The 10,976-nt window shown below is 40.2% G+C and overlaps 2 protein-coding genes across 2 annotated transcripts; both read right to left on the bottom strand.

Moving 5' to 3' along the window:
- Positions 1-939: 939 nt before the first annotated feature.
- Positions 940-5,959, bottom strand: LOC106813248 (acid trehalase-like protein 1). Its single transcript, XM_014817338.1, has 9 exons — positions 5,888-5,959; positions 5,069-5,252; positions 4,596-4,799; positions 4,079-4,321; positions 3,842-3,942; positions 3,226-3,354; positions 2,145-2,206; positions 1,754-1,898; positions 940-1,411 (listed from the first exon to the last, which is right to left on the bottom strand). Exons 1-9 carry the CDS (start codon positions 5,957-5,959, stop codon positions 1,253-1,255), a joined length of 1,299 nt encoding a protein of 432 aa, XP_014672824.1. The 3' UTR covers positions 940-1,252.
- Positions 5,960-6,748: 789 nt separating this feature from the next.
- Positions 6,749-10,275, bottom strand: LOC106813247 (acid trehalase-like protein 1). The gene is made up of 6 exons (XM_014817337.1): positions 9,693-10,275; positions 9,065-9,280; positions 7,980-8,191; positions 7,378-7,494; positions 7,177-7,252; positions 6,749-6,935 (listed from the first exon to the last, which is right to left on the bottom strand). The coding sequence occupies exons 1-6, from the start codon at positions 9,809-9,811 to the stop codon at positions 6,749-6,751; spliced, it is 927 nt and encodes a 308-aa protein (XP_014672823.1). The 5' UTR covers positions 9,812-10,275.
- Positions 10,276-10,976: the final 701 nt, after the last annotated feature.

Raw genomic sequence — 10,976 nt, 5'->3', positions numbered from 1 at the left:
CTCTCCTAATTATAAATGCGCGCCATTTCTGTGTGTATACTGGCATAGGGAAAAATTGTGGCGATATGCTGCGGCCAAAGTAAAACTTTTAGATTGGATCTTACTCTGCACATCTCTAGAGGGCATGCCCCTCCCCATTTTGAAAATTGTTTCGGATTTTACCATGCGCTTCTCTCGCGGTCATGCCCATGTCTATATTTTTTATTTATTTACATACGTACATTAGATTCTATAGTAAGGAGTGACTTTTCACTGTATTCAATTTTAATATATACCTTATTCAATATACGATATATTCGTTTATACTCGTATAGCATGAATTTAATTCATACTTTCAACATGAAAATATTGATTTTGGCGCACACAGGGAATGCATGACAACTGCTTCATATATCCCTGAGCTACACTACATTATAGGAAAAGCGGGCGATTTCCCCCTCTCTCTTGTACAATTTATTTAAATATCTATATATCTTAATACATCTATTCTCTCGATACATTTAAATAGACATCATTATTAATTAAATGCCCTTGTGTACGTCACGTGTCCTCTATTGTTTACACGTGTTTAGCAGTTAGATAAGAAAATCTTGGTTACATACATATCAGAAGTAGATAATAGGGAATTTCTCTATTAACTACTTCTGATACATATCAAAGCAGTACACGATAAATAACAATCGGACATTCATTGATCCAAAATAAGATATTTATATTTGCCTGTGTAGATAAAACAGATACACAAATGATAGCATTTTACTGTGTCATCAGTACAATCCTCTATCTATAGCACCATTGTGAATTTAATATCAGTCTGGATCAGAATGCACCATTCAACATCAAATTTCTTTAAAAAAAATCCTAATCATTGCAGGTTAGAAAAACCTACCTTTACAATTACCTAGATTCCAACCCATTACCTACATTTACAAATTACCTAGATTCCAACCCATGGACTATCTGACTTAAAAGAACCATATATTTCACTCTGTTCCAAAATAGAGTTGACTAATGTTATTTTATACAATCACAGGTTTGATCAGGTGAACGTTTATATACATATTTTACAAAATTCTGCATTTCTTTTCTAAATCCCATGAAAACTCAAATTCATAGATATCACGATTTTATCAAAATAACATAAAAGTCCACTTTTTATTGCCACCAGCAGTAGCAGTAGCAGCATCAAACATAACAACAGGCCTGCTAGAATTTCAGTATAAAAATCTGGACCTCTGGTTCATAACCTCTACTAGTATAATCCTACTTCCGCTAGTATCCAGCCAGCCAGAACACCAGCTACGGCAACAGCCAGTGAGACTGTACGCACAGATGACGAGCCAGTTTTCTTCAATGCACCCAAATGTACTAGTGCCGTCTTGGCTCTGGGAATATCCAGTGGTTTCCCCACCTGTAAAAAAATCCCATTAATTTTTAGATGAACTTGGCCAATATTGGTCCACCAGGTTGGATCCCATGTGTTTCACACAAGCACTCACACAAGCATGCATGCACGCAAGAACTCGTGCTTGCAGCGCACACATGCATAAAAAATAAACTCAGGTAAATAAAACATTTAAACAAAGGTAAATCAGAACCTCAAAAATGATTACTTAAGGTAAATATAAATATGAACCCTTCTATTACTATTGACTAATAATTCAAAGTTCAGCAGTGATTAATTAAACAAAATTAAATGCATGTATTTAATATTATAAGCAATTAACGATATCACATAGAGTAATGAACCCACCTCTAACGTTAGATTTTTCTCTGTCTCATACACATACAAGCTGAACCCCTGACCACCAGATTCCAGCATACTGACACTGACAACGTCTTTAGTTATGGTGAAGGTAAAGCTTCCTTGCTTATAGTCCAAGTGCGTTAGCACCAGTCTGTGAAGAATATGAACAATGTGTCACACCAACAATTTGCTATTGCTCAATGAACTGGTCAATGACTATGTTTAAAATATTATTAAAGTAATATGAAGAACATTTCCGGGACTCGATGGCGGCACACAGTCACATACATAATTGTACTGCAGCTCCTACAGATAAACAATAAAACAGGAATTCTAAATTACTACTAAGTTTTTTTTTATACACTAACACATCTGCTAAATGATTTAGTGTTGTTACTTAGTGGTTCCAGGTGGCAGTACTGGTTCAAAGTCGAGCTTGTCACTCCTGATCCTGAAGCCCTCCCATCAGACCACCAAAGATGACCCCGTGCATGTAGAATCCTCACAACTGTCACAGTAACTGGAGTTTAGCCAGACCAGCCATTCAAAGGGGGTTGATTATGACCCTAACTGCCAATTTATATCTATATCATAACATATCGTAACAAGAGTTGGGATTCGAATTAATATAGAGAAGATGAAGATAAGTAAGGAAGAGAAAGGTAAGAAAGATAATAGAGAGTGAAAGACCAAAAATATAGAGAGAGTAAAAAATGAGAGGATAAGTCGAAGACGAGAGGAGCAGAACTCAAGATGGAGGAGCTGAGATTGAAGAGGGAGAGAGATACGAGCGAGGGAGAGGAAGAGAGAGAGCGGAGAGAGACCCAGATAAGAAACACAGAACAAAAAAAAGAACGAAAAGAAGAAAGAGACACAGAGACGCGACACACACCGACGCATGAAGAACGAGAGACGGGTGGTGAGGAGGTGGTGGAAAACCAAAACAATGAAAGAAAAGAGAGACGAGAAAATGAGAATTACGACCAGAACGAGAGAGACAGAGAGAGAAGAGTAGAGAGAGCTGAGCAGAGAGAAGAGCGAAAAGAAGAGAGATGAGATGAGAAGAGCGAGAGAGAGGAGAAGAGAGAGAGCAGAGAGAGCGAGGCGTAGAAAAAAAAAAGAAAGAAAACGAAGCAAACACAAGAAAAATAAAAAGAACAAAAAAACAACAAAAAAAGAAAAAGACGAAAAAAGCGATCCCGCAGACTCGTTCCAACGCCAGAGATAGGGAGGAAAGAGCGAGAGACAGAGCAGACTGCGAAGAGATGGAGCGAGGAGACACAGGACCAGGCACCAAGAGAGCGACGAGATGCGAGGATGCAGAAGCCAGAGAGCGAGACGGTGGAGAGATGAGGATGAGCTGAGAGACGCAGAGAGGAGAGAGAGAGAGAAAGAGAGAGAGAGAGTAAAGAGAGAGAGAGAGAGAAGAGAGAGAGAGAGAGAGAGAGAGAGAGACGTAGAGAGAGAGATGCACATACCTTGAACGGTTCTACGGTGTATTGCTGATTCTTGAGAAATAACTCTTCAGCCTTCTTATAATCTCTCAGCTCCAGCCAGGCAATGGCAAACATGCCCCATGTCATTGCTGGCCCTTTCGTGCTTGTAACCTGCGTTTACATTCCCAATGACAATATGAACGAGACCAGAGTAGACATGTAATATACCTATAGTAAAGCTTTAACAAATATCTATAGAGTACAACACGTACACTATATAAACTACACTAAGACAGGTTAACAAACCCTGATACAGACTAGTGAACAACAGTTATGAAGCTAGTAAAAAGCCATGTAAACTTATTAAACAACCATCACATGACCGGTAAACAATTGGCCCGAAGCTAGCAAACAATCATGCAGTGCTAGTAAATATAACCACCATCCAGTTGTTAAACAGCTACCATGAATGTGCTTAGTAACTTTCATGAAGCTGCAAAACAAGCAACATAAGGTTCATAAACGGCATTCGATGAAGGTGGCGGGTAAATTGATTGTGTGTGCCCATTCTGTGGATTGTTTAAGATGCACAGATACGTACACATACATGTACGTATCCATATGATATTGGTTTCTGCTCTGTTTATGTACCACATACCTCTTCGTATATGACGAGGTCATTGCGTCTCACCACTTCATCAGACTCTTGCATCAGTGGAAATCCTAGTAGCACAACGTCTGCCTGCTTCACCATAAAGTCTGAAATTCGAAAACAGTAGAGCTCATTCCCTCACCATTACGATGTTGACACGGCTGGAGAAATTTTTGCCGTAAATTCACTCATAACTCTATAGTCAGGCTGGTTGCCAATAGATGTCTACACCTGTGCACCAACCTGGTCTTGTGTCGTCAGTATTGTTGTCGTCATAATAAGGGTCGTAGCCGTCGTGCTGTGGATGGTAGTTCATCTTTGCATCAAAGGGCACGTACATGTGGTCAGCAATGTCTATCCACTTCTGTTTCAGGCGCGGTGAGTCTGGGAAGGCATCCGAGGGAAGTCGCAGGCTGATCTGTGCGATGGTGTTCGTGTAGCAGGAGTTGTTGACCGGGTAATGCCATTCATCCGGCCCCATCACGTCTGCCAAAAGCAAGAACCTCCGCCCTTCAATATCCACGTGCTAATATCAATCTAGTCGTATAGTACAATATGCATCCATGAAATCCTAGGTCGTGTTATATGCTGTCACTGTAGGTTGATCTAATAGCATTGTACTAAATGAATTCAGATGGTTCATGTTATAGGGGTAGACAATCACTGCAACAACAATGCAGCAAGTATATAATATTTACATTTGCTCACTTCGCGAGCAGTAGTGTTATGGTGTTGAGTGAAATAAAATGAAAGTGCTTGCCATGTATCTCATATTGCTCTCGTTCTTTGTTGTAAAGCGCACGACTCTCCCAGAAATTTGCGATTGCCATGATGAGATCCTCTGCAGAATTGATGAACGTTTTGTCTGCGTTCATGTGCATGTACTGCCAGAAGGCAAACGCTATGTCACCAGTCACATGCTGCTCTAGGGCAACTGCTGGATACCAGGGGCATACATCCACACCTAGAAGCATAGTGAATGTCATGAGACAGATACTAAGATAACACTATACATTACACGTAACCTCACGTTGGGGTTACAGGTTTTAAATCATCACCTTCATGGTTACAAATAAATAATATTATCTCCTATTGGTAGTTTTCATAATGAATGGAATGGTACTAGATCTGGAAATACTGTGTTAACGTGCAACATTACAGGTAAAATCAACTAATTCTATTTAGAAATGAATTTTACTTTCTACTCTGGAACTGTAATGTATTGTCATATACCTGTATATGCACTTTCCCAGGGAAACATGGCTCCACTATAACTATAGTTCTGCGCTTTATTCAGTGCTTCTTGCAGATGTTCCAGCCTTATCTTCAGCTGTAGTCTGCTCATCTGTGGCTGCATCATCAATATAGGTGGATACATCCATGTCTCCTGGTCCCAGAATATGTGACCCTGATAGTCCTGTCACATCAATAAACTTATAAATAAATAAATAAATAAATATTAGCACTTACAGCAAGAACATTTGCTGTGCATAACTAAGCATTAGTTACTATGATATGCTGAACAGAAAAGGTTGTTGTTATTATTAAGCTGAATCAATCGCTACCTCTCACATATATCTAAACATTCATCGCAAAATATTTATTATTAATTAGTAGTAAAATTAACAGTAACGAAAAGCGAACATCAAATAAAAGGGCGTGTTGATAAACTGTGGCAAGTCTCAATATTTTCACACAGACGAGCCGTGAATGCTGACCAGGTTCTCACTGTTGCTCATACGCTCCACCTCCGATCGCGCTATCTGGCAGCCATTGACACAGTGAGCCGGGGCTGAGGCCGCTCAGACAAGACACTTCTGCGGACCTCGCGGCACGTCGGGCAGTGAGCTGTAGCAGGTAGTAGAAAGGCATACCGTAGATGACTGTGCCGAGTGTGTCAACCTCTACGTCCTACTGCGGCCCGGCACGTGTCCCATATGCTCTCACGCCCAGCCGGCCACGTGGCTGTCATATCAATCACGATCCGTGTCCGTCCGTCAATGTCCCACTACGCTACAGCCTACCACTGAAAAAAATGGGGGGAAATCATACCAACACGTCCACGGTGTCGTCGCAATGTCCCCTACCGTACGCCATCCGCTGAACAACAGAGGGGAAATCCATTACCAACACGTTCGTGCTCGTGTCGCCATTGTCCCTCTACTACGTAATGCCTCCGCTGAATACACAGCGGAGAAAATCAATAACAACAACGTCCTGTCGTCCGGCACTTCCCTGTACGTATGCCTTATCCCGAAACACAGGAGAAATTCATACAACACCAGTCGGTTCCGTCGCCATGCTCCGCTCTACGTACGCGCGGCTACCCGCTGAATTACACAGGAGGAATATCCATACAACATGTCCGGTGTCCTCCGCAGTCCCATCTACGTATGCTCCACGAACATACAGGGATAAATCATACAAGCACGCTCCGGGTCGTCACACGTCCCCTACGTATGCATCCGCATGAAACACCGGGGGGAAATCCAATACACCACGTCCTGGTGTCGTCGCATGCTTCCCTTCATTAACCGTGTGCCTCCGCTGAAACAGCAGGGGGCAACCGTACAAGACAGACTAATATGTTAATGCTGACAACCATTTCATAGTGAAGTCAAACCTGCGTTAGTGGTCACCTCTATAAAACGGCTACCTGCGTATAAAGGACACATTTGGTGTTATCGTTGAGTGGCAGTTATACAGTGAAACCTCTATCGTATGGATACCCGTCTATATAGGACAAGTTTTGGGGGTTTCCCTTGAATGACCCTTATATACAAGTTTGATTTTAGATGTCCCACCATCAGACGGCATCAATAACTAAAAACGAAAATCAAAAAAGCGCTATTGCAATTTGAGTATATTGCCGAGAGTATCAAACATAGTCAACTCCATGCATTCCGCTTTCGTCTATTGTATCTCAGCCGTGATCCACGTCCAGCTGTTATGCCCCTGCTGCAGTTCTAGCCGCTCCGGGACTTCATCATAGACAAGATAGACGTCAGTGAGGTTTGAAGGTGTGACATCTTTTTCGGAACTAAGGCTCACCTCTGCTACTCTTGTTCTTAAATGTTGTTTCCTGACCACTGCCGATGAACTGAGGATATCGAGAACACGATAAGGTAAACGTAAAATTAAGGATCCGCCTCGCTGCGTAGTGTTTGGTAGAGTCTTAATAACTGAAAGCTTACTCAGACGTCAATTTATGATTATTAAGTCAGAGATCGTTTATCACTGGTGTCCACCTTAGCTAAGCGTGCTCACCCAAATTGACTCCTCAATTAAAAGTAGATAGAATTCCTAATAAGATATCTGCATTACTATAGAATTAAACTTACCCTTCTATAACATCCTTGATGATGTCAAAGTCCTCTGAGAGATTACCGTGGTTGTTGTTTGTTAATAGCACAAGACCTACAAGGAGTGAATGCAAGAAGCCTGATGCACTGAAATATTTTGGCAAACGATAATAACACTGAATAAGAGATCACGTAACTTCTCATATTCTCATGAACTACAAGTAAAGTTCTAATACCAACCAGGTTTCTTTGCCTCTGCAGATACTTGGCATACTAGCAGTTTTGTATGCTTCCTGTGAGCAAATATTCTGTATTCCAGCTTGAAATCTTCATGGTCGACTGTCTCGGTGAATACTCCTACAACAAAATAATACTCGAGATAACGTCGGTGATTTGGAGTATAGTACATTACGATACAAATTCCAATTCACAAAACTGCAGCAATTTTATTAAAATGTGTAAAAATCCATAGTATTTTACAAGGTGTTTACATATGTGTGATCACATATAATCTGAATCACTCAACAAAGTCTCATAAGTTGCATCTTAACTTTCATTCTATCTATGGATTTTTAAGAATTGAGTTAGCACATTGATGGTATGATTCTTACAAGTTACATGACAGCAATTCATGCCTTAGGTAAAGATGACTTATAAAATTTGCCCTTCTATCACTAAAATGTATGAGAATGACTTAATTCATGCAACAGAAAAAAATAGAAGAGCAATGAGCTCCATGAAAAAAGAGGATGGCTTCAAAAGACAGACAATACAGATGATGGATAACTATGTTGAACTATAAAAGAGCGAGACAAGAGTGAACCCCTTGATCACGCGCGCACCTTTCCCCACGTCGAGAGCGTAGCTCGATGAAGCCGCCGCGTGTCCGTCGACGGCGAGGCGTAGAGCGCAGGTGGAGGGCACGCGGGCGCGGTGGCTGTCACCACGCGCGCCGTTGTACACGCCGTTCACGTAGATGTTGTCTGCGTACACGACGTGTCCGAGAAAACCGTTGCCCACCGTCGCCATGTGCCGAGGCAGATCGTCGGGCAAGCTGCGAGATGATACTTATATAGTATTTTATGTATTGTTATATTATACCATGGTTCATACAGGACAACTGAAATTTTTTTCAAAGACGTTTCAAAGACTTTTCAAGGACATTTTATCGGAAATTCAAGGACATTTTATCAGACATTCAAGGACATTTTATCGGAAATTCAAGGACATTTTATCAGACATTTTATCGGAATTCATACACAGAACAAAACATACCTGGATTAATTTAATAACCCCATTCTTAATCACTGCATGTCACCTCTAAAACGTACCTGGATCACATTAATAAACCCTTCTAAACACTGTCACTTCTATACAATATACCTTGATTTACTGACTGATTTTAGTGACTTACTGTAATTTGTGATCATCATTTAACTGTCTATCGTGTCTATAGCTTTTTAAGCTCATTTAACGCAATTTTTATTGAGGTTTGCACATTATTGATGGTACAAAATTTCTTTTTATTACAGGCAAGGATTCTTTCTAAAAATTTAAGGACATTTCCATAAAATTAAAGGACATTTTCATGAAATTCAAGGACTTTTCAAGCACAAAATCAACATTTACTAAATACAAGTACATTTTCATGAAATTCAAGGACTTTTCAAGCACAAAATCAACATTTACTAAATACAAGTACTTTTCAAGGACTCCCCTCAAATTCAAGGACTTTTCAAGGACTGTGCGAACCATGTATACACACTGAAGTTACTTGTTTTTTCAATAGAAAATAAATACTAAAGAATGCATATGTGCACATATCGTGGCACTTCTACAGTCTGTCTGTATGTGACTCGAATATAAATGCAGACAATTTTGCATGTTGACATACGTATGGAGATGTGAGCCCCAGTCGGGAATATACCTTGACGTTTTAAACACAGTTGGATCTTCATCTTGCTTCTCGTGGATTGTTTGAAAATATTGGTGAAATTTTTTGATGTGATGACCGCCAGCACCATCCCAGCATAAAATAGTTGGGAGCAGCTCCAGTACAAGAATGCAAAGGACAGTAGCGGTGAACGCTGTCAACAACGGTCTTGCCATTATTCTGGCGAAGATGGTGGAACAGACACTGTCTCTGTAAGTATAGTAACACACGCTTATCTTTAACATGGATTTTCCGGAGGGAGGACCTTTGCACAATCAACATTTACACAGAGATATATATATATATAATATAAACTAATATTATTATTAGTAGATAAATAAATCATATTTGATGACTGAATTTCGCTATTCCTATTTTATCTTGTATACGAGAGTACAAATATTACTAAATCACCTTGTCAAAAATATTTTAATTCTGACTAAAACTGCATGCATGAAACAGTTACAAATGGGTAAGGGCCGGGGTATGTGTAATTTATGTGCACTAGAATGAGTTATAATTGCATGCTCATTTAGTTATTCATATGCATTCACTTTAATGACAACCAAAATTTATGAAGAGTGCAACTGTACTTTTTAAGTTGGTACAAGGATATACCTACCTTGATAAGATAATGTCGTCATTGTCTTCCCCATTTGTGGGCCACTGCTGCGAGTATACACCAGTCGGACCTTTCCAAGTCACGAGCATGGCCATGAGGAAGACTAGCGACGCAAGCATGATCTTTGTTATTAGCTCCAAGAAACGGTCTTTGCTAGGGTTAGGGGACCCTTGTGTATATTGACGTAAGTCACACAGCCTGGTTGGGTTAGATCGTTGTGTGACCTGTTCTTCAGGATGGCTTCTTTTATATCTCTTCTACTAGTACTGGCTAATAAGTAGTTAAAAAGTAGAAAATGTAGATCGATGCTCATGTGTATACATACAAGTTCAGTAACATACAAGTACAAGTTGTGTAACATACAAGTACAACATACAAGATACAAGTTGTGTAACATACAAGTACAACATACAACATACAAGTTGTGTAACATACAAGTTCAGAGATCAATAGACGTAATTGAAGAAGACAACCTACATAGAAGTTACATAACAAATATTATAAAAATCATAATAGTAACAAAAGTTATAATAGTCTTGACTCTTATCGACTTATCTAACCATAACAACATGTCAACAATCACACACTCACACTGACACGTCACACAGTACGATGCTCAGCCTCATGTATGATCATGTGCACTTGAAGTTGAAGTTCAAGTCCAGTAAGTATTTTTATTTTTAGTAAATGTACTAATGTAGGATTATGTACTATGAAATATACAACATCATGAACTAGCGCCTGATAAAATACGCACTAGGGTAATTTTCAGATGCGGTTACTATGTTCTGTTCTATCTTCTGTTCTGTTCTAATCTCATTCTCACTGAAACACTTCTAAAACTTCTCACTCGCAGCACGAGTAACAAGAGAACGTCCCAATCTTTGGTCACAACAAAACAGCTGCCTGCTGAACATGCCTGCTGTTGTTATGCGTGCATCAGCGTGCAGTGTCAGTGCGCAGCTGTGCACAGCGAAGCATGGTGATTAGTAAGTGTAGACCAGCTCTTACTGCGATTTATTCTTACTGTTACTGTTAGTTGGTGATTGTCACCCTTCCTTATCTAGCCCGTGAGCAGTCAAACGGTCGTTGAGGTGTGCTTCTGGATAACTTTTCAGGTGGTCGATGGATGAGGAACCGAAGTAACTATCATGCCGTCTCTGGGAACAAAGTTCCTTCGGTTCTTTCGAACATTGTCGCATTCCACCGGTGATGATGGCGATGTAGACATCCCCAAGGAACCGGGACGAGTGTCTCCGAGAAAAGGGAAAAAATCTTTCGACG

This window comes from Priapulus caudatus, unplaced genomic scaffold (genome assembly GCF_000485595.1).
Source record: "Priapulus caudatus unplaced genomic scaffold, Priapulus_caudatus-5.0.1 Scaffold745, whole genome shotgun sequence".
Classification (NCBI taxonomy): Eukaryota; Metazoa; Priapulida; class Priapulimorpha; order Priapulimorphida; family Priapulidae; genus Priapulus; species Priapulus caudatus.
The sequence above is the reverse complement of the archived record's forward strand: the minus strand, read 5'-3'. Positions and strand labels throughout refer to the sequence as shown.

Excerpts from the sequence above, each read along its gene's own strand:
- LOC106813248 (XM_014817338.1), bottom strand. The coding sequence starts at position 5,959 with ATGGATTTCCCCTCTGTTGTTCAGCGGATGGCGTACGGTAGGGGACAT. Across the intron at positions 4,800-5,068 it reads CTGGGAAAGTGCATATACAG|GTGTGGATGTATGCCCCTGG; the intron begins GTATATGACAAT and ends CTATGCTTCTAG. Across the intron at positions 3,943-4,078 it reads TACTGACGACACAAGACCAG|ACTTTATGGTGAAGCAGGCA; the intron begins GTTGGTGCACAG and ends TTCGAATTTCAG.
- LOC106813247 (XM_014817337.1), bottom strand. The coding sequence starts at position 9,811 with ATGCTTGCGTCGCTAGTCTTCCTCATGGCCATGCTCGTGACTTGGAAA. Across the intron at positions 9,281-9,692 it reads GACGACATTATCTTATCAAG|AGACAGTGTCTGTTCCACCA; the intron begins GTAGGTATATCC and ends CTATACTTACAG. Across the intron at positions 6,936-7,176 it reads ATCAAGGATGTTATAGAAGG|TTCATCGGCAGTGGTCAGGA; the intron begins GTAAGTTTAATT and ends CGATATCCTCAG.